The sequence below is a fragment of the Eulemur rufifrons genome, chromosome 6 (genome assembly GCF_041146395.1).
Source record: "Eulemur rufifrons isolate Redbay chromosome 6, OSU_ERuf_1, whole genome shotgun sequence".
Taxonomy (NCBI): Eukaryota; Metazoa; Chordata; class Mammalia; order Primates; family Lemuridae; genus Eulemur; species Eulemur rufifrons.
Genome location: NC_090988.1, coordinates 90,855,136 through 90,879,672, shown reverse-complemented (window position 1 = coordinate 90,879,672; position 24,537 = coordinate 90,855,136). Strand labels below are relative to the sequence as shown.

General features: G+C 35.7%; 1 protein-coding gene and 1 pseudogene across 1 annotated transcript; one reads left to right on the top strand and one right to left on the bottom strand.

Annotated features, from left to right (window-relative positions):
• Positions 1 to 14,407: 14,407 nt before the first annotated feature.
• LOC138384415 (olfactory receptor 4C15-like) lies at positions 14,408 to 15,343 on the top strand. The gene has a single exon (XM_069469920.1). The coding sequence runs from the start codon at positions 14,408 to 14,410 to the stop codon at positions 15,341 to 15,343; it is 936 nt and encodes a 311-aa protein (XP_069326021.1).
• Positions 15,344 to 19,781: 4,438 nt separating this feature from the next.
• On the bottom strand, positions 19,782 to 20,574 carry LOC138384414 (ARL14 effector protein pseudogene; annotated as a pseudogene).
• Positions 20,575 to 24,537: the final 3,963 nt, after the last annotated feature.

The following is a 24,537-nucleotide window of genomic DNA, read 5'->3' as shown; positions in this document are numbered from 1 at the left end:
CAACTTTTGACTTCATTTTCCACAGGTAGACACAGCTTCACAGGATGTTTGTATCCTCATCTGTATGTATAACTGAAATTCATAAGGGAAATAGCACATACATATGTCTGCATGTGTTAATATTTGTATATGTATACATATATGTTAGTTACAAAATAGGTGAATAAAAAACTGGGATTTATTGTGAGACTTGCAAACAAGCTGATTTTTATTAATGTCACTTAGAGTTAACAGAAACAATCAAATGTTAATAAAACTAACAAATACACAATTGTGTATGTTAATATCTGTCTTTTGGCTTTAAAACAACCACTTCCATTATGTTTCCAGGGTCATTCCTACTGCTGTCCGCACTATGAACCCCATAGCCAGTCATAAGCTGTTGCCAGGAAAACAAGAGTTAAAATAAACCATATTAAGGTCACTGGATCAGTCAACACGCCCTTATTACAAAGCAAAAAATATCAATATATGACCCAGGAGAGCTCAGCTTAGCATTGGACCAAAGCAGGAAAGACAATGTAGTGAAATGAGTAAGAACATCAGTTCCAGACTCATAAACACCTGGGTTCAAATCCAGGATCTTCTCCTGGGGTGGAGCATGTTACTGAAAGTTCTTCAAATTTTCAAAGCCTCAGCTGCCGCCTCTGTAAATGGGTACAAGAAAGGTTTCTATTGATGGGGTTCTAGTGAGAATCATATAAGGCAACACACACAAAAAGATTGATGCAGTAACAAGCATGGAAGGTCATGATGAGTGGTGAGAACAAGTCATTGACAAAGAACAGAAGTCATAATGTCTTCAGTCTTAATTCGTCCTTCACCATAACCAAGACGTTTTTTACTTATCCATTTTTTTTAAGTTACAAATGTAATATATTTTGTTTGGTCAGTGTCAGTAATGAAATGATATTTTTAATATGTACAACACTTTTAAACATCCTTAGTAATTCCTGAATAAATTATTGTGGCTCTGAGACCCAGTAGCATCCACTTGTTCCAGACAGCTTCATTGTAAAAACCTAATTGGGTGGGTGGTGGAAAGGAAGACAAGGATCTATAATAATCAAATAACTAAATACTTCTTAATTGTTCCACTTCCTTTATCCAGGGTGTTCTAAGAGCAATACCATTTAGAATTAATATATTCATTAGATATAAACAAAACAGCCCCTTCTTTTCTTCAGATGAAAGGGATTTGTTAAATTAGTGTTAAAACTTTAAAAATGGAGACTGTGGTGTCCTCATGGTTTATGATCACAAGCTTTATGATTTTAAATCATTTAAAAGATAATTGCCCTAAATGCAATCTGTTGTCCTGGATTGAACCCTGGAATGGAAAAAGAACAGTAGCGGGCAAATTAGTGAAATGTTAATAAAATCTGATATTTAGTTAAGAGTAATATGCCAATGTTCGTTTAATAGTCTTGACAAACATACCCTGGTAATATAAGATGGTAATAGTAAGGGAAACTGAGTAGCATACAGAAACTCTCCATACTATCCTAGCAAGTTTCCTGTTAATCTAAAGTTACTCCCAAGAAAAAGTTAATAAAAAACAAAAGAAGTTGTTCAATTTGTGCTAGTAAAAAGCTAGCAATCCCAGCTTCCTTGTGCTCTGGCCATGTGTCATTGAACAAAGCACTATACCTGGATGGAAATGGAGACCACTCTGCTGTATTTTATATCAATAACTCTGTAAATGGCAGCACTTGAACTTATCATGTTATATCCTTGTTCTTTAAACAGCCTCAGAATATTCAGCTTCTTAATCTAAAACATCAGGATGGGGACAGTATCGGAGGATAAATGAGAATATTTTGGAAAGAACAAGTGAAATGCTATTGGAGAGCAAGGACAAAAAATATGCACTTGTTGCATTTCTAAGTTATTCAGATTTAACTTGAACATACAAGGCTGAAAATACGTCTATTTTCATTACACTTGAAGTAATGAGGTGCTCCCACCCTTCTCCCCCAATAAGCAAACAGCATTTTGCATTCTAACAGCTGCTGTTTATCGGACACCTTTTATGTGTCAAGTGCTGTTCTATCAACTCCACATGTATTATTTATTTGTTTCCAGTCCTTTCAGCTTGGTAATATTATGATCCTCATTAAGTATGAGGAGTCTAAGAGCCAGAAAGGTTGTGTAACTAGCCCAAGTGTCCACAGTTCTTAAGCGATAGGCTCATGCATTGCATTAAACTTTATAGCCTGACCACAGCACCCACACTTTGAAGCACTGCATCACAATTTGAAATCCTTTCTGAAAATGCAAAAATGAGAATTATAAATCTCACCATTTATCAGTTCCTTGAAAATTCTGGATATAGTAATCTCCCAATCTCCGTGGAGAAAAATCCATTCAGGGACTGGCCAAAACGTGAAGGTTGTTTCCAACCCTTCCTTCTACATCTGAGACCAGAAGAGTATATCTGGCAGACAAGGTAGAGAATGTCTCCTACCGCTTCCCAATTGCATCTTCTACATAGCAGAACTTTCCTCCTTGTTTTCCAATTGCAATTTCAAGACATTTCCCTGAGAGGTCATGAGCCTGTAGAATTGCTTCTCAGCTTCCCCCAGAGTTTGGAAATTTCCCTTGAGTATGATATTCCAAACACAATTTTATGTAGCTTGACTCACTCAGGTGTTTATAAGACCTTATGTCTCTGATCAATTAGAGGTATGTGTCTTTTTTTCTTTTTTTTAACTTCTCCTGGGTTTCTATTTGAAGATGCTTTCATTTTCCTTCATGTTCAGGAATAGAACACTGTGTATACTGTGATGGAATATGTAGTGTCTCTGCAGAATTAGGACAAACTCCCTGTGTACTTACTAAATTCAAGAGCTGAGTTCGGGCATAAGACAGCATCAATTCATAAGGACAACATGTATTGTTTTGGGACTAGGGTAGCAATGAGCACATATTAAACAATAACATTTTATGTATAACTATGCAAAGATTCATAGGTTGATCAAAATTTTATTTTATCTGTCAAAAACTGATCTTCAGATTCCAAGACTTTAAAACTAAGAGCACAATTTCTAGAGTTTAAAGGAATTTTTTGACTTTTTATTTTATTTGAGAAGAAGATAGATCATGTCTGTTTACTCTGAGAAAAATATAGCGTTGAGACTGAAGTTTGAGGGACAACTTGAACTTAGCTCATCAGATCCAGGGACCACAGCAATTTGTTTTATTTACATAGTGTTTAAATATTTTATTCTACCTATTTATATGTCTATTCCCATCCCACAGAACAATGCAAAGTGGAGTGAGTCAAGGCCCAGAAGCACCATCAATTCAATTGTCTGTAAAATTAAGAGAAAAGTGTTATTTTCTTTTAATCGAAATGTTTTATGTGTGTCCTGACACAGAAGAAGCACCTGATAGGAACCACAGTCCTAGTCAGGGTGATATTTTATAAATATCGCTCAGCAACAAGACTTCACCAATCCCTTCTGGAACCTGCTTCTCACTCCAAGCCACAGTTAGCATCTCCCGCTTCATTCCACGCCCTTCTTTGCTCAATCCTTTATTGTTACTTTCTGTTAGAGGAACAGAGTGGAATAACATAAAAATTAGATTGTAAAGATGAAGTGGGGCAGATAATACAAGAAATATTATTTTTGCACAGTTATTTAAAAAATAGAGGCAATTATATTTAAAGTTTAAATCAGAAAAGAGCAAGACAGACCCAGGGATCCATAGCCGAGGCTGAGGAACAGCATGTAGGGGAGGATAGTAATTTGCCCTTCCAGAATTTATCCAATACTCTACTCCTCATATTGATTTAAAATTCTGACTTCGTCATTGATTAAATAACAAAATTTATACTAAATTTTCAAAGATATATGGCTCGATTTCTCAGCAAGTTCTTCTGTTCCTTGGAATTCTTTATTATTCGGCCCTTTACAAAATTTTCGCAAACCAGAGCCTTAAGAAATCTTCTGATTTCCTGTGGATCTTCTCTTCCATCTCTATGCTTCTCACATGCTCTAATTACCACAGGCTGCTGTTGAACATAGGAACACATCCATGCAAATTTTAGAACTGGCTTATCAATTTATGTGAAATTGGATATGGTAACACTTTGTGTTCCTGTGTTGGTCTTAAGCCATCTGTGACAAGGGACGTGCCTTGCATGAGTCAAACCACTTTTCTTTATCCTCAGTCTGGTCTTTCATCTGTCCTCCCTCCCAGTAGTGGTGTGGAAGAGAGATTAGACATGAACAAGAAAAGAATTATTCACATTTTCCTGTATACTTTGTCCATCAGATTTGTGTCTGTGATCATTATTAACAAAGTATCTTTGAGAGACTCATTGGAAGCCAGTATTCATGGGAATCTCCATAAAAAATAAAGCATTATGAGTAATGAAGTAAAATAGAGTTAAATAAATAGTACTAAGGAATTGCACAGTCATAATTTCAACATAAGCAGGATCTGAAGAGAACAACAAGACAGAGTTCCTGGACCTGAATACAAAGACAGATGCCTGGACACCAGAAGAATCTTCAAGTTCTCTGATTGGACACCATACAAACATACCTAGGTGCCTCCTTTCTGCTCACATTCTAAATCTCTATCAATAAATCACTACATCTGACACTGACTCATTACTCTTCAGTCAAATTGTTTATTTTTTACATCAAAATAATCATGTAAACAGACCTACAGTAAAAAATATTAGGCTGACTCTGCACAGCCCAGCAGAGGTCTTAATTTAGAGATAATAATTTTGTGATGAATTAATACCCACCCATCCCTTCCGCCCCAAAGACAAAACATTTTTCACATAAATTGATAAGCCAATTTTAAAATGTACATGGATGTGTGTCTGTGTTGAATACCAGCCTTTGGTAATTAGAGAATGTGAGAAGCATAGAGATGGAAGACTAGATCCACTGGATATCAGAACATTTCTTAAGGCTCCGGTTTGTTTCTTCTCCTTGGCGGTGGCTCTGTCTGTCTCTTTCTCTTTTCTGAGATAAACTTTAAAAATAATTTAGCCTATTTTTTCATAATTGTGCAAAAATAATATTTCTTATACTATCTGCCCTACTTTGTCTTTTTTTGCATTTCTTTTATTTTTATTGTTTTTTTCTTTTTGTATTTCAGAATATTATGGGGGTACAAACATTTGGGTTACATAAATTGCCTTTGTACCATTTCAGTCAAAGTTATAAGAGTGCCCATCCCCCAGATAGTGTGGATTGTTACAGGTTAGGTGTGAATTTACCCATCCACTCCTCCTACCTCCCTCCTGCTTTGTTTCTGATGAATGTTATTTACATATGTGCACAGAAGTGTTAATTGATTAGTTCCAATTTAATGGTGAGTACATGTGCTGTTTGTTTCTTCCATTCTTGTGATGCTTCACTAAGAAGAATGGACTTCTTCTAATAGTTCCATCCAAGTTAATACAAGAAGTATTAGTTCATCATTTTTTATGGCTTAATGGTACTCCATGGTCTACATATACCACCTTTTATTAATCCACTCATGTACTGACGGGCTCTTGGGTTATTTCCACATCTTTGCAATTGTGAATTTTGCTGCCATAAACATACAAGTATAGGTATCTTTTAACAAAAACACTTAATAAGCCAAGAAAGGCATAGAATAAAGTAGAAGATGCTAACTGTGGCTTCAAGTCAGAACCGGGGTCCCAGAATGAATTTGTGATGTGTGTTGCTGAGTGATATTTCTAAAATACCACCCTGACTAGGACTGTGGTCCATATAAGGTGATTCTTCTGTGTCAGGACACACATATAACATTTCAATTAAAACAAACTAACACTTTTGTCTAAATTCCACAGACAGTCGAAGTGACGGTGTTTCTGGGCCTTAACTCACTTCAGTTTTGTATTTTTCTATGGGATGTAAATAGACATATAAATAGGTAGGATAAAATACTTGAAGACTGTATACAGCAACAAATTGTTTGGTGTGGTTCCTGGGCCTGATGAGCTAAGTTCAAGTTGTCCTTCAGGTTTCAGTCTCAATGCTGCGTTGTTTCTTAAACAGACATGACATATCTTCTTTTCAAATAAAATAAATAGAGAAAAAATCCTTTATCTCTACAAACAGCGCTTTTAGTTTTAAAGTCTTGGAATCTCAAAATCAGTTTCTGAGAGGAAAAGATAAAATTTTGATGACCCTCTGAATCTTTGCATACTTATACATAAAATGTTATCCGTTAATAAGCACTCATTGCTACCCTAGTCACAAAACAATGTACGTTGTCCTTATGGATTCATGCTGTCTTATCCCAGAACTCAGCTCTTTTATTTAGTAAGTACAGTTTCCCTAATTCTGCAGAGACACTAGATATTCCATCACAGTATACACAGTGTCCTTTCTCTAAGCCTGAAGGAAAATGAAAGCATCTTCAAAAAGAAACCAAGGAGAACTTAAAAAAGAAAAAAAAGCCTCTAATTCATTAGAGACATAAAAGTTTTCCAAACACTTCAGCAAGTGAATTCGCATAAAATTGTGATTGGCAAATCTTACTCATGGGAAATTTCGAACCCTAGGGGAAGCTGAGAAGCAATTCTACAGACTCATGACCTCTCAAGGAAACATATTTAAATTGCAATGGGAAACCAAGGAAGAAATTTGTGTTTATTTATTTTTCCCTAAACCATGTAGAAGACAGCACTTGGTAAGCAGCGAGGGACATTCTCTACTTCCTCTGGCAGAGATGCTCTTCCTGTCTCTCTTAGATGTAGAAAGAAGGGTTTGAAACAACCTTCACATTTTGGCCAGCCACCAAATGCATTTTTCTCCATGGAGAATGGTAGATTACTATCATCAGAATTTTCAATGAACTGATAAATGGTGAGATTTACAATTCACATTTTTGCATTTTCAGAGAGGATTTCAAATTGTGATGTACTGCTTCAAAGTGTGGGTGTTGTAGTCTGGCTATAAAGTGTAATGCAATCCATGAGCCCATCACTTAAGAACTGTGCACACTTGGGCTAGTTACATAACTTTACTGGCTCTTAGACTGCTCATACTTAAGGAGGATAATAACATTACCAAGCTGAAAGGATGTGGAAACAAATAAATTAATACATGTGGAGTCCATAGAACAGGACTTGACACATAAGGTGTCCAATGAACAACAGCTGTTAGAATGCAAATTCTTGTTTGCTTAATGGGGGAGGGCGGTAGGAGCTCCTAATTACTTCATGTCTAATGAAATTAGACCTATCTTCAGCCTTTCATATTCAAGTTAAATCTGAATAACTTAGAAATGCAACAAGTACATATTTTTGTCCTTCTTCCCCAATAGCATTTTACTTATTCTTGCTAAAATATTCTCATTTATCATTTTTCCTCTGTTGCTCTCCCCATCCCGATGTTTTAGATTAAAAAGAATAATTTTCTGACGCTATTTAAACAACACTGCTGTAACATGGTAAGTTCAAATGCTGCCATTTACAGAGTTATTGATATAGAATACAGCAGAGTGATCTCCAGTTCCATCCAGGTTAGTAAAAAAGTATTAGTTCAGTATTTTTTTGTGACTGGGGAGTACTGTATAGTATACATATACCACATTTAATTAATCCACTCATGTATTGGTGGGCATTTGGGTTATTTCCACATCTTTGAGATTGTGAATCCTGCTGCTATAAACATTCAAGTGCAAGTGTCTTATAACCAAAACGTTTGTACACCTGTAATGCTCTGAAATAAAAAAAAAAAAAAGAATACAGCATTTACTATTTCCACAATGACACCCAAACAAATAGCACAGGGAAGGACATTAAGTGTAAGAAATCATGACTCTCATCACAGAGTGCAGTCTTCTCATTTTAAATATGTCCACTTCATTTTCCCTAAGCACATTTGATGTCACAAATAGCATTACATCCCTGCCTCAGCATTATTCAGGAAAATTTAAACTGCTCTAGTGCTAGTTGTCATGGCTTTGGCTCTTCCTCAAAATGAGCTCGATCACTGAGACAATGGAAGAAAAGAAGGTTCACACATCCATCAGGAAGACTACCAGTGGAACAGAGAAAGTTTTTGTTTCCAAATTCCAGAATCAGTAACAGTATAAACTTTGAGAGATTTATGAAAATTTATAGAGCAACACTGAGGGGAGAGAAAAGGATCTGAAATTCTGAAATTGAAGGAGAACATATTTCTCAGGTTTCCAGGAAAGGAATGTGCTTTGCTTGACAGGCACGGAACAAATCTTTTACTGCTGAATAATAATCCTGGATCAAAACTATGGTGGATTTAAGAAACTTAACAGGGAGGGTAATTACAAATTTTAGTTTATACTTTTTCTTTGTCATAACAATTTTGATTTGAAAAAAGTATGCAAATGTGACTGATATGCCCACATATGTACATAAATTCATCTAAAATCTATTGCTTGAAATGTAACTACAAAACATTACTTTTAATGAAAACCTTACTATTAATTGCTCTTACCATTCTGAATGTTATGTATATTTGAAAATTGAAACAGAAATTCCATTATTTTTGGAATGAATGATGCTAGATTTAGTTTTGTTACAAAAACTGATGGGAAGGAAATAGTAGGCAATGTGGATAGTGGGCATGAGGAGGTCAACTTCCCAAGGTCACAGCTCTAAAAGATGCTGTGAATGGGACCTGAGCAATCTGAGGTGCAGCCCCAGCGTATTAAGGGTGTGGCTGTCAGGAAAGAAAAGCCCATGGAAGCTTCTAGGAGAAATATGGGCAGAATAAGCTGCTAACCATAGCACAATTTGATTTTAACATCAATATCAAAGTGAGTACACATAGGGCAGGGAGAGCTGGTCCCATGGTATGGCCATTTATGAAGAGTATACAAGAGTTTATAATTTTAATGTAAGATTCCTTGTTATGTTAGCATGTTAGTTCCATCCATGCAAATGAATTATCTCCAAACCCCACCTCCATTTTCTGAACTGCTTAGATGGTAAAAAATATGGCATTGTGGGTTTTAAACTTGTTTAATTTTAAATATCCTAACAATAACAATAGTGTATGCATTGCAAATAAAAAGTCGCTATAATTTTTATGTTTCCTTCTAGATTACAAAATTATATTTAAAATATCTGTATAAATGAGCAGAGTTATTACAATTTTTATTCTGTTTTTCTCGCTTGTATTGTAAAGATGCTTCACCTTCTATATCCTCTTATTTTTAGTATTTTGTTTAAAGCACCATGTGATATTAATTTGTAATAGCCTGACTTATATAAACTTCTTTCTATCATTGAATATTTTAGTTGTTTCTCAAGTTTCACTATTGTAAAAGACACGGCACAATCTTTCATTATAAAACTTCCTCATTTCTTTTCACCTTCAGAATAAATTTTTAGAGTTGGGGTTCCTTGTATAAAAAACACAAACATGTTGATGTTTCTGAAATTATTTACTAATATTTTTTCAAAAGGATTACATGGATAAAACAGTTTCATTGCAATTTTAGAATGGGTAAAATTGAAAAATAGCATGATGTAAAAAACATATATTCTTATAACTGATTCAATTTTCCAAATCACTTTATGTCTGTTGGAAAATGCTGCTTACACATAATGCGACATCAATATTTGATTTCTACTTTGCAAAACACATGAATAATCACTGTCTGTCTTACTTACTACTCACTTAGTTTCCCTTACGATTACCATCTTACATTACCATGTGTATGTTTGTCCAGACTATTAAATGAACATTGATATATTACTATTAACTAGATATCATATTTTATTCACATTGCACTAATTTGTCAATTTGTGTCTTTTTTCTGTACCAGTATTCACTCTGTGACAAAATAGTGCCTTTTGGACAATTACCTTTTAAATGATTTAAAATCATAAATCTTGTGATCATAAACTGTGAGCACACTGTAGTTTCCATTTTCAAAGGTTTTTTTTCTCAAAGTTTTAAGACTAATCTAAAATATACTTTTCATCTGAAAAAAGAAAAGGGTGGTTTATATCTAATGAATATTTTAATTCTAAAATGGTATTGCTCTTAGAAAACCCTGCATTAAGGAAGTGGAGAGATTTACAATTATGTAATGATTTGATTAATATCGAGCTCCTCTTCCTTTCCACCACCCACCCAGTTAGGTTTGTTTTGTTTTGTTTTTTATTTCATTTTTTTAACTGTTTTTTATTTCAGCATATTACGGGGGCACAAATGTTTAGGTTATGTATACTGCCCTTGCCCCATCAGAGTCTGAGTTTCAAGTGTGTCCATCCTCAACAGAATGCCCTGAAATAAAAAACAGTTAAAAAAATAAACATTTGTACATTACGTGTGTATATACCCATCCCTTCCTACCCCTCCATCTGCCCAACACCCAATGAATGTTATTACTATATGTGCACTTAAGTGTTGATCAGTGAATAGCAATTTCATGGTGAGTACTTGTGGTGCTTGTTTTTCCATTCTTGGAATACTTCCCTTCCTAGAATGGGTTCCAGCTCTATGCAGCATAACACAAGAGGTGCTAGATCACCATTGTTTTTTGTGGCTGAGTAGAACTCCATGGTATACATATACCACATTTTATTAGTCCACTCATGTATTGATGGGCACTTGGGTTGTTTCCACATCTTTGCAATTGTGATTTGTGCTGCTATAAGCATTCTAGTGCAGATGTCTTTTTTATAGAATGTCTTTTGTTCTTTTGGGTAGATGCCCAGTAGAGGGATTACTGGATCAAATGGTAGATCTACTTGTAGTTCTTTGAGGTATCTCCATATTCCTTTCCACAGAGGGTGTACTAGTTTGCAGTCCCACCAGCAATGTAAGAGTGTTCCCATCTCTCCACATCCATGCCAACATTTACTCTTTTGGGACTTTTTGATAAAGGCCATTCTCACTGGGGATGAGTGATATCTCACTGTGGTTTTGATTTGCATTTCCCTGATGAATACAGATGTTGAGCATTTTTTCATGTTTGTTAGGCATTAGTCTATCTTCTTTCGTTCATGTCCTTTGCTCACTTTTTGATAGGGTTGTTTGATTTTTTCTTGCTGTTTTTCCTGAGTTCTATATAGATTCTAGTTATCAGCCCTTTATCAGATGTGTAACATGCGAATATTTTCTCCCATTCTGTAGGTTGTCTGCTTGCTCATGTGGTAGTTTCTTTGGCTGTGCAGAAGCTTGTCAATTTGATCAGATCCCATTTATTTATTTTTTTGCTGTTGTTGCTATGATTGCCTTTGGGATCTTCTTCATAAATTCTTTTCCTAGGCCAATGTCTATAAGAGTTTTTCCAACATTTTCTTCTAGAATTCTTATAGTTTCACACCTTAGGTTTAAGTCTGTTATCCACCATGGGTTGATTTTTGTGAGAGGTGAAAGGTGCGGATCCTATTTCATTCTTCCACATATGGCTATCCAGTTTTCTCAACACCATTTATTGAATAAGGAATCTTTTCCCAGTGTATGTTTTTGTCTGCTTTGTCAAAGATTAGATGGCTATATGAGGATGGTTTTATTGTTTTTTTATTTCAGCATATTACAGGGGTACAAGTGTTTAGGTTGCATATATTGCCTTTGCCTCACCTGAGTCACAGCTTGAACCATGTCCAGCCCCCAGACCTAATGGGTGCGCCCTGCACCCATTAGGGTTTGTACAATGAAGCTATCTGAAATACCAGTGGATGCTACTGGGTCTGAGAGCCACAATAATTTATTCAGGAATTACTAAGGAAGTTTAAAAGTGTTATACATATTAAAAATATCATTTTGGTACTGACACTGAGCAAACAACATATATTACATTTGTAACTTAAAAAAAAGGATGAGTAAAAAACATCTTGGTCATGGTAAAGTATGAATTAAGACTGAAGATGTTACAACTTCTGTTCTGTGCCAGTAACTCTGGGAGCTTGTTCTCACCACTCATCAAGACCTTCCAAGCCCGTTACTGTATCAGTGTTTTTGTGTGCATTCCCTTATCTGATTATCACAAGAACCATATCAATAGACATTCTTCTTATAACCATTTAAGAAGTGGCAACTGAGGCGTTCAGAATTTGAAGAATTTTCAGTAACATGTTCCAACCCAGTAGCAGATCCTGGACTTGAAACCAGGTCTATATGAGTCTGGACCTGATGTTCTTACTCAGTTCACTTCGTTGTCACTCCTGCTTTGGTCCAAGGCTAGGCTGAGCACTGCTGGGTCATATATTGATAGTTTTTGCTTTGTAATAGGTGGGTGTTGACTGATCCCATGACCTTATAGGGTTTGGTTGAACCCTTGTTTCCTTGGCAACAATTTATAACTGGATATGGGGTTCATCATGCAGACACCGGTAGGAATGTCCTTGGAAACACAATGGAAATGGTTGTTTTAAAGTAAGCCAAAGCTATAAGAAACAATGGTGATGTAGCACCTCTTATATTTTCCTGGATAGAGCTGGAACCCATTCTACTAAGTGAAGTGTCCCAAGAATGGAAAAATAAGCACCACATGTACTCACCATCAAATTGGTTCCACTGATCAACACCTAAGAGCACATATGGGAATAACATTCAGCAGGTGTTGGGCAGATGAGAGCGGGGAGGAGGGGATGGGTATATACATACATGAGTGCAATGAGCACTGTCTGCAGGATGGACAGCTTGAAGCTCTGACTCAGGGTCAGGGGGCAAGGGCAATATACATAACTTAAACATTTGTACCCACATAATATGTTGAAACAAATACATATATAAAAGTAAATAAAAATTTTAAAAAAGTAAACCAAAGGAGAGATACACAATTGTGTATTTGTTAGTTTTACTAACATTTGATTCTTTCTGTTAACTCTATTTGCCATTCACAAAAAATCAGCTTATTTGTAAGTCTCACAATAAATCCCATTTTTCTTTTATTCACCTATTTTTTAACAAACATATGTATGTATACATATACAAACGTTAACACACACAGACATATATATGTGCTATCTAATGGATGCATTTCAGTTACACGTATAGATGAGGATACAATTATCTTGTGAGGCTGTGTCTACCCATGGAAAATGAAGTCAGAAGTTGAATAATTACCTGGATGACTCATTCCGAAGCTTTCTGTGGGTAAGGTGGATAGCTTTTCAACTGAGTTACTAGTAACTACAATTGATAAGGGCATGTTATCATAAGAAATATTTTCACATTTTCAAATTTGACCCACATTATAATCCTGGGAGATGAGCAGTCAAGCCATTAATATATACACAGCTCTCTGCTTTACAATAGTATCAAATAAATTTGAAACATGTATATCCTTACTAGTTGTACTTGATCAGACCTGACCACATTGTGTAAACAATTGGAAAATAATTAATAAACCCTCAAGAATATCTCTTTAAGCACCTTGTTTCCTTCCTTGCCTATGTCATGGCTGCCAATTTGTATCTGTAAGTGTTTTTAGAAAGATCACCCCTGGTCTGAAGTTCTTGCTGCAAAGAAAAATGCCACTCCTTCCCCTGCTGATCCAGTGAATGCCGGAGAAAGAGGTTGTGTGTTCAAACCCCAGATCAAGCATCTGTTGTTTACTTCAACTTAACCTCTTTAAGCATGAGTTTCCCACCAATCAAACAGGGACAATAGAACCTATCACAGACTGTGTTCTAGGCAGTGGGTCCTGAGACCCACCTTACTTCACATAGCCACCAGGACAACGCTCTGGTATTGGCATTATTATTTTTATAAACTTATTTTAAATGACAGATTAAAAATAAACTCAGTACATACTTGTTATGTATTAAGTGTACAGCCTGGTATTTTCCACAGATCATTCTATTTTATGAAGAATGAATTAATTCATTTAAAGGCCCCACACAGTTCAGACATTCAAAGAAATATTTGAGGAGTAACCATGATTTTCAAGTGGCTTTGAAACAGCACATTATTTCATTTTCTAGATAGATAAGCCAGTCTCCAGATTAGGATGGTTGCTGGTCAACCCTGCCACCATTCCATGCTAATGGCAGGCATGGCCAATAAATTACAGTCCTCTTATCCTCATAACTTGGAGGTGGCTTCAGAAACCTTCTTAAGAATTCACTCCAGGAAGCCACTAGTAAATGATCAAAGCTGGCACTTGAGATGAAAACTATTTCTCTTCTCTACCACATGTGGATGCTTTCCTTCCCCCATATTGAAACTCTGGCTCTTTAAGCCATTCAATAATTTATCTCCAGCCCAATTCTGCCTGACCTTTCCCTAGTACCTTCATTAATTTCGAGTTTTCTGTTCTCAGTCACGACATACACATTCAGATAATTTTGTATGTGGATGCTTCAAACTTGTCGATGAGTATAATACTACAAATTGAACTGAAGCAAATTTTTCTTTATCATAACTGCAGATTCTACATGCTGACCACGGTTGGAGCTGTCACCTTTTCCTTGGAAATTATGCAAAACCAAAGCTTTGTAACTGAGTTTGTCCTCCTGGGGCTCTCACAGAGTCCAAATGTTCAGAAAATATTATTTGTTGTATTTCTGTTTGTCTACATTGCAACAGTCGGGAGTAACATGCTAATTGTAGTAACCATCCTCAGCAGCCCTGCACTACTGGGGTCTCCCATGTACTTCTTCTTGGCTTTCCTGTCCTTCCTAGATGCATGCTACTCCTCCACCTTCATGCCAAAGATGATCGTGGACTTCCTCTCTGAGAGGAAAACCATCACATTTGAAGGCTGCATGATACAGCTTTTTGTTTCACACTTCTTTGCTGGGGCAGAGGTGATTGTCCTCACAGCCATGGCCTATGATCGATATGTGGCCATTTGCAAGCCTTTGCATTACTCTTCCATCATGAACCGAAGGCTCTGTGGCATTCTGATGGGGGTAGCCTGGACTGGGGGCTTCTCACATTCCACGATACAAATTCTCTTTACTTTCCACTTGCCCTTCTGTGGTCCCAATGTCATTGATCACTTCTTGTGTGACTTATATCCATTACTGGAGCTTGCCTGCACTGACACTCACATTTTTGGCCTTTTTGTGGTCGTCAACAGTGGCTTTATCTGTATCATAATCTTCTCCTTGTTGCTTGTCTCCTACAGTGTCATCTTGCTCTCTCTGAGAACTCATAGTTCCGAAGGGCGGAGAAAAGCTCTGTCTACCTGTGGATCTCACATTGCTGTTGTGGTTTTGTTCTTTGTCCCATGCATCTTTGTATACACACGACCTCCATCTCCTTTCTCCTCTGACAAAATGATGGCAGTAGTTTATGGCATCCTAGCCCCCTTGCTCAATCCTCTGATTTATACCTCCAGGAATAAGGAGGTAAAAAATGCCATAAGGAAAGTATGGAAGAGAATGGTGGTGGTTTCTGATGGAAAATAAATTATTAAGCTTTTTTTAATAAAATCAAGTTTAAGAGGAAAACAGTCAAAATACTCTTGGACAAAATCTTTATGGACTATACATTCTACAGAAAAAGGTAACATAATGTTATAACAAAAAGAACTAATGGAGAGTCAAAAAATTATATTTTTACCCTCTGATCACTCATCAACTCTGAATTGACAGCCCAGTATCCACATATGTATATTGAGAGAGTTCAAATTTATATTTACTTAGAATCTAATAATCTAAAATTTTCAATCACATATCCATTATTTCAAGCTTCCTCTATCAGTGCTCAATTCTAACAATTCTTTAACCCCATCACAACCTACAAACCATTGCCACTGTCAACTCTTTACGTGACCCCACATATACTCCTGCCTAAAAATCTATGTAAAATAATTCTCAGTGTCTCAATTATTCCTCCTCCAGGTATGTGTATGTCTTACCCTCTCACTTCCCTTGGCTGATTATTCAAACGTATCCTCTCAGTAATGCATTTTCTGACCACCTTACAATATAGCAAATCCCACCCACTAACATTTTGTGACTCCTATTCCTACATTTCTGTTTAATTTTTCCGTTTAACACTTATCATTACCTAGCATGTTATACAGTTTAGTTATTCATTTTGTTTTTTGTTTATACACTAGAAAATAATTTATACAAGGGTAAGGATTTTTATCTTTCTCAAAAACATTACTATGAGATCTTAAATTCAGATGTTTAGAAACAAAAAACAATTTTACTGTTAAAACCCCACTGCCCAAAACAGTCTGGCACGTAGTAAGTGATAAATATATAAGTGTTGAATTAACAAATGAACAATAATAAAGATATATAAATGGGCTTCTGCTCCTGGGTGTAATACAATAATTTGTGGCCAAAACTACCATTGCTGTGAATAACTAGAAATGCCAGACACAATATAGGAATCTGTATGAGGTACTGGAGACCTACTGAGAAAACCAAAGCTGAAAGGGATATTACTAGAGAGACAAGATCCTCAATAAAGTGTGTTGAATTTTGTGGCCACTTTTACCTTGGGAGCATGTCTTGATTCTTGATATGGGCCCGAGGTGGAGAGTCTGGGCTTTGCATAGGTGGAGGGTCCCTGCTGGAGGCGGGGTAGGGAAGAGACACCAACAAAGCTTTTGGAGGAAACTTGGAGAGCCTGAATCAGGAGGCAATACTTTTTTCCCAGTTTAAGGGCTGAATAAGATCATTGTGAATTGAATTGCATCCCCACAAAAAATGTTGAAGTCATAAACTCCAGTACCTGTGAATGTGACCATTTGGAAATAAAATCTTTGCAGATGATCAAGTTAAAATGAGATTATTAGGGTGAATCCTAATCTGACATAACTGCATCCTTATAAAAATGAGAAACAGAAAAACAGGCACACGGTGAATGTCACGTGAAGAGGAAGGCAGAGAGACTGGGTTATTGATCTACGAGCTAAAGAATTTCAAAGATTGTCAGCAAGTCCTCAGAAGCTAGGAGAGAGCAACAAAGCAGATTCTTCCACTTAGTCCTCACAAGGAACCACATAATGAAATGAAATAATAACAAGCAGAAGGCAAAAAAACAGAATGTAAAAATGAGGAGAACATGAACAAAGTCAAAACCTGGTTTTTTGAGTAGGTAAATAAAGCTGATAAATCCCCACCACTGTGGTAGTAGTTACCTGGGTGTATACATTTGTCAAAATTCCCCTATATACATTTTAAAAGGACACATTTTATTGTATGTCCATTATACCTTAAGAGGTAGATTTAAAATAAAAACATGTAAAAACAACCATTGTCTTCTTTCCATTCCCTTTCTCTCTTATCTCCTCTTCCCTTTACTGACTTGCTGATTTCAAAATATTATGAAAATTATAGGAGTTTTATTAGTTGTTGTCATTGTAATTACTCATAATGTATTTTAGCAATATCATTAGTATTAATAAAATTATTGATTATTAATATTTTGTCTTGATTATTAAATATTATATATAATAGTAATGTTTTCCAGAGGAGGAAATTAAGAGAAGTTAGAAAACTTGCCTAAAGTCATAGAAATACAAATGATGGATTTACAATTCAATTGTATTGGTATTAACATTTATTTGAGTCTTTATCTGGGCCATTCTAAAAGATTTGGCAGAAAGGAGGAAGCTTTTGGTAACTGTCAGTAGTCTACACCTGGATGTGACTCTGAGGACATGCCTGAGGGAGCAGCTGGTCACTGTAGCAGGAGGTGTCCCTTAGCTCAGGGAGGAGGGGAGGCAAGCTGTGAGGACAGAATCTTTACTTCAATTTGAGAATCATTTATTGGCACTCATATAAAATATCGACTAATATAAATGAAAGTTAGTATGATTAAACTTATATGTTTTTCCATTTCTAAGATACCTCACTTAGTATAATGGGCACAAAGAAATGTAAAGGACATTGGAAACCAAGACAGGGAGAGAGGATGGCAAGGGTACGAGTATTAAAAAGTCACCTAGTGGGTATAATAAACACTGTCCTGGTGACAGGCACACTAAAAGCCCTGACTTAAGCGTTATACTTGGTCTCCATTTAACAAAAACATTTGTATCCCCTTAATATTTTCAAATAAAAACTCTTATCTGTATGTAAACCGGGAAAACATCAAAGAAAATTGAAACTTCAATTGCCTCTTCAAAGTTAGTGAACTAGGCGGAGACTGACTATGGAAAGATGTACTGAGGAAAGGGGGAATAATAATCACTCCAAGGATAGGAGCAGGAAAAAAAAAGGTCTGAAAAACCAGTATTTGCCTGGGTCAATGGAAAAAAGAAGACACTAAGTGATCTCATAAGAGATCCGAGACAGCTCCTATAAAATCCCTTTGTGATTTACGTGGTCAGGGGAGCCATTTTCAGTTTCCCCATCTCCGCATTCAAGTGTGAGGCTTCTTTTTTATTCCTCCTCACTTCCCACTACCCTTCCCAGCCTCTGGGAAATAAGCTTTGCTTATTTCTTTTCTTTTTCTTTTTCTTTTTCTTCTATTTACAGTATTAAAACATTTTTTATTTGATGAATACATGAGGAGAAGAGAAATATATTTTAGCACTTAGACATGTAGATTATTTCCAAAATAGTTTAACACTTAACTGTCAGTTGTGTTATCATCAGTTTTCCTTGAAGTGGCATTGTTCCCAGCTACAGGCAGTCCTCGTTTTGCCACAATAACGTGGGACCATAAAAATGGCGATGCAAAGCAAGCTTAATAATCAATGGGAAAAAATGTGATTGTTCCATGACCTTTAAAAATCTGTCAAAATATTAAAAACTAGCAGTTATAAATGTAGAAGAAAATGCAAAAAAGTTTAAAAATACTTAGTATGTTGTAATTTAAAATGTTAGAAACATTGAGAATTAAATTGCCTCACTGTAAAAACTAACAGGAGTATGAAGAGTGCTTGTCTTTTTTTTTTTTTTTAATCTAATTATGATACTGAGTAAAAATCTTTTCTGTGTGGTGGAAAATTATCGTATTCAAGTTTGAATCAGTTTCTACCATTTTATTTGCACTTTCAATGTTGTAAAATATTTCTGTATCCACATTATATATCCTTTAATGTGAATTTTTTTTTTAACCACCACTTCCTCTGGAACATGTTTATCTTTTTCGTCACAACCACTTTCCTCCTTTATGTTGGTAAGTTTGCCTTCACTAAGTTCCCGTGGATGTGTATCCAGAGTCTCTAGAAAGGCAGCAGTGCAAATATTCCCATGATCAGTGATTTCCTGTGCAACTGTTGTTTCATTCAGATTTCACTTCCAGCATTATTATTTTTCATGTCTTTGCTCTGTTTCCATTTTTGTTGGCTCTTTCAATTGTCCACTTTTGTAAAATGTCAAGTGGATGACAAGGAGACCACACAAGCTTTGCTATGAGTGAATCAAGTAACAGATGCACAGGAACCAACCACTGGCAGAATTTGAAAGAAGCGACATGATTGGTCACTGATCATGATGCACATCTGTTGCATAGTGATCTGTGGACTGAAGAGCTAGCAGAGAAATTTGAACTTCATGCAGTTACTCACAGTTAATATATTGTGGTAAGTGAAATTCGAACCACGCTGTTAGGAGACTGGTATTACCTAATTAAGTCATGGTCACTGACATTTTTGCCTGTGGAAACCACGCAAATCAAGGACTGCCTATATACCTTAATTGTTTATATAGGCCCAGACTGGCTTAATGCTGACTTCTGAGAAATAGCCCATCTTAACTGCCCACCAAATAATGAATTTTAAAGCACTCAAAATGCAAAATAGTGCACACTGAGTGAATATTGAGGTGGTTTTCAAATTGTTGTCATTTGGCAATTAAGCTTAAAATATATTTTAAATTATAGAATTTTAGAAGTAGAGAGAGGACCTTTAAAGACCCCATGGTTTGATACTACAAATTATCCAGCATGTTTATTATGAATTATTTCTCCTCCTTCAATTTCAATTTGCTCATACAGCCACTTGCGGTCACAGTAGCACTCAGCTCCACATTTGGTAGAACCACAGGCAGGACAAGCATAGAAACATCCTAACCAGTCTTCATCGAGGCAGTCACAGAGTCCATCCCACTGAAAATCAGGAGACCCTGGCTATCATAGACTTTACTCTTCGCTGGTATCACTAGTCTGTCTGAACCAGTGGTTGCATTTTTTGTAAGCCTTCTTTTTTCTCTTTTACCAGTTTCTGGAGCAAATTCAGTTTCCTTTCCTGGATTTGTAAATTGTAGTGACCTCAAAGCTTTAGCAGTTCTTCCATCTGATTCAGATTTTCTTCTCTGGCCGTCCTCTGAATCAACATCCACACTTCCATTGATTATCTGTGTACATTTTGGACAAAGCTTCCAACCAGGTACAAGTCTTGTACCAGGTACAACCAGGTACAAGTCTTCCAAATTTTGCACTCAGAAAAGTGGCATCATCTAAGTCAATTACATGCAAATTTTTTTGGCTAGTTTTCTGTGCATGTTAAATGGGTTACAACATGACTTCTGCAAATCCTCAAATCTGTCAATGTAAATTTTTACATGATGAAAGCAAATTGTATTGTTCCCAGACAGTGTCATTCCAGTTCTAAGTTGAAGTAAGAGCATACCATTTGTTGACAATTCTTGCAAAGTCTTGAAACCTGTGTGATGGGTATAGTAGGTTTTGTGATACGAAGCTGGACTCTAGCTGAACATGGATCCATCATTCTTGATTCCATCAAATTTTCGCACTTATTTTGTTTAGAGATCTTTCTTTGATAGGTCATGTGCTGATCACCCTTAGCTTGAGCTCTCCTCCGTCCGGGTTGGAGCAGGACCCTAGTCAGCACTCAAGCTTTGCTTATTTCACTTAACATGATATTCTCCAGTTCCATCCATGATGTTGGAAATGGTGGGATTTCATTCCTTTCTGTGGTACATAATATTACATTGTGTATATATGCCACAATTTCTTTATCCATTCATCCATTCAGGGACACTTAGGTTGATTCCATATCTTGGCAATTGTGCATAGTGCTACAATAAACATGAGAGTGCAGATATCTTTTCAACATACTGAATTCCCATCCTGGGATATATACCCCTGGATATATACCCTGCAGTAGGAATACTGAGTCATAGCAGTTCTATTTTTAGTTTTATCAGGAACCTCCATACTAATCTTCATAGTGGTTACACTAATTCACATTCCCACTAACAGTGTATGAGGGTTCCCTCTTCTCCACATCCTCAGCAAATTTGTTATTGACTGTCTTTTTGATATAACCCATTTTATTGGAGTCAGTTGATATCTCAATGCAGTTTTGATATGCATTTCTCTGATGACTAATGATATTGAACACTTTTCATATACTTTTGTATATGTTTTTGTATTTTTGCCATACATGCCATAATGGCATACATATGTATATATGCCATTTGTATGTTTTCTTTTGAGATACGTCTATTCAGATCTTTCCCTATTTTTTAATCAGATTACATTTTTTTTCTTGTTGAGTTGTTGGAGTTCCTTACATATTCTAGTTATTAATACCTGGTTAGATGGGTAGTTTGCAAATATTCTCTCCCATTCTGTGGGTTGTCTGTTCACTTTGTTGATTGTTTGCTTTGATGATTAGAAGCTTTTTAGCTTGACATGTTCTCATTTGTCCAATTTTGCTATGGTTTCCTATGCTTTGGGGAAATTACTGAGGAAGTCCTTGCCCAGACCAATGTCCTGAAGCATATCACCAATGTTTTCTTTTAATAGTTTCATATCTTCACATCTTAGACTTAATTGTTTAAACTATTTTGATTTGATTTTGTATATGGTGAGAGAAGATGGTCTAGTTTCATTATTTTGCATATGGATATAGAGATTTCCCAATAGGATTTATTGAAGAGATTCTGCTTTCCTCAGTGTATATTCTTAGCAAATTTGTCAAACATAAGTTCATTATAGATGTGTGGATTTCGTTCTGGGTTCCCTATTCTGTTTTATTAGCCTATGTGTCTGTTTTTACACCAGTATCATGATGTTTTGGTTACCAAAATTCTGTAGTATAATTTGAAGTCAGGTAATATGTTCGTCCAATTTTGTTTCTTTTTGGCTATTCTGAGTCTTTTGTGGTTCCATATAAATTTTGCAATTATTTTTTCTATTTCTGTGAAGAATATACTTAGTATTTTGATGGGGATCGCACTGAACCTGTAGATTGCTTTGGGCAGTGTGGCCATTTTAACACTATTGATTCTTTCAATCTATGAGCATGAAATATCTTTTCATTCTTTTGTGTGCTCTTCAAGTTCTATCATGAATGTTTTGTAGTTTTCATTATAGAGAAATTTCACTTCTTTTGATAACTTTATTGCTGGGATTTTATTTGTAGCTGCTATAAATGAGATTACTTTCTTGATTTCATTTTCAGATTTTTTGCTGTTGGCAAAAAGAAATGCTGCTGATCTTTGTATGTTGATATTGTATCCTGTAACTTTACTAAATTTATTTGTTAGTTCTAATAGTATTTGGGTCATGTCTTTAAGTCTCTCTAGGTATAAATTCACATTATCTTCCAATAAGCATAATTTGACTTCTTTCTTTCCCATTTGGATATCCTTCATTTCTTTCTGTAGTCTGATTGCTTTAGCTGCAGCTTCCAGCACTACATTGAATAACACTGGTGAAGGTGGCATCCTGGTCTTGTTGCAGATCTTAGAGAAAAGGCTTTCCGTTTGTCTCCATTCAGTATGATACTAGCTGTGGGTCTGTCATTGATGGCTTTTATCAGGTTGAGGTAAGTTGCTGCTATATCCAGGTTTGAAAGCTTTTATCCTGAAAGAATTTTGAATTTTCCTGAATGCTTTTTCAACATTGATTTAAATGATAATATGGTTTTTGTCTTTGTTTCTGTTGATATGGTATATCACATAGATTTGTGTATGTTAAATCAGCCTTGCATACCTGGGATGAATTCCACTTGATCATGATGAATAATCTTTGTAATATGTTATTGAATTGGTTTGCTAGTATATTGTTGAGGATTTTTGCAATTATATCCATCAGAAATATTGGCCTGATAATTTTCTTTTTTTGTCAGATCTTTGGTTATGGTAATGGTGTTATACAGGGCTCATAGAATGAGTTTGGGAGGATCCCCTCCTCCTCAATATTTTGTAATAGTTTAAATAGCATTGGTATTAGTTCTTCTTTGAATGCTTTATAGAATTCAACAGTGAAGCCACCAGGTCCTGGGCATTTCCTTTGGGTGACTTTTTATTGCTGCTTCTATCTTTGTACTTGCAACTGCTTTATTCAGGTTTTGAATTTCTTTCTGGTTTACTCTAGGTAGGTTGTATGTGTCTAGGAATTTATCCATTTATGCTTTGTTTTCTAATTTATTGCCATATGGTGGTTCATAATAGTCTCTAGTGATCCTTTGGATTCATGGATTTTGCAATATCAATTATAATATCAATGGATGAACACAGAATTTTAAATCAGTAGGAAAGAGTAGAATACTCCATAAATTCTGGAAAGGAAAATTGCTATCCCCCATCTGCCATTTCTTCTTCTTGCCTGTGGCTCCTTCTGTCTATGTCTTTCTCTTTTCTGATTTAAACTTTAAAAATAACTTACCCTGGTTTTTCATAACTGTACAAAACTGTGTCTTATATTATATACCCTACTCCATCTTTACAATCATATTTTTGTATTATTCCACTCTGTTTCTCTAACAAAAGCAAATAATAAAGGATTAAGCAAAGCAGTGCATGGAATGAAGTAGAAGATGCTAACCTTGGCTTGAACTGAGAACCAGTGTTCCAGAATGTATTGGTCAAGTCTGTTGCTGAGTGATATTTATAATAAATTTTTTTTATTGATAAAATATCACCCTTACTAAAACTGTGGTTCATATCAAGTGATTCTTCTGGATCAGGACACACATAAAAAATTTCAATTAAAAGAAAATAACACTTCTCTCTTAATTCCATAGACAATTGATGGGATGATGTGCTTCTGGACTATGACTTTTAGCTAAATTACTTCAATTTTGCATTTTTCTATGAGGTGTGAATAAACATATAAGCAGGCAGGATAAAATGTTTAAAGACTGTATAAAACAACAAATAGTTTGGTATTGTCTCTCTCTAAGGGGAAATGCTGAGCTAAATTCAAATTGTCCCTCAGGCTTCAGTCAATGCTATTTTTTATTAGAGTAAACATATCTGCCCTATCTTCTTTTCAAATAATATGAAAAGAGAAAAATTCGTTTACTCTATAGAAATTGTACTTTTAGTTTTAAGGTCTTGAAACTTCAAGATCAGTTTCTGAGAGCACAAAATAACATTTTGATTAATCCAGAATCTTTGCACACTTATACACAAAATGTTATTCTTTCACAAGTGCTCATTGGTACCCTAGTCCCAAAACAATTTATGCTGTCCTCATGGATTGATGCTGCCTTATCCCAGAACTCAGCTCTTTTACTTACTAAGTACACAGGGATTTTGCCCTAAATCTGTGATCCCATCGCAGTAAACACAGTATTCTATCCCCGAACTTGAAGGAAAATCAAAGAATCTTCAAATAGAACCCAGAAGTTGAAAAAGAAAAAGAATACCTCTATTTGATCAGGGACTTAAAAGTTTTGCAAAGACTTGAGCAAGTCAAACCACATAAAACTGTGTCT

Excerpts from the sequence above, each read along its gene's own strand:
- LOC138384415 (XM_069469920.1), top strand. The coding sequence starts at position 14,408 with ATGCAAAACCAAAGCTTTGTAACTGAGTTTGTCCTCCTGGGGCTCTCA.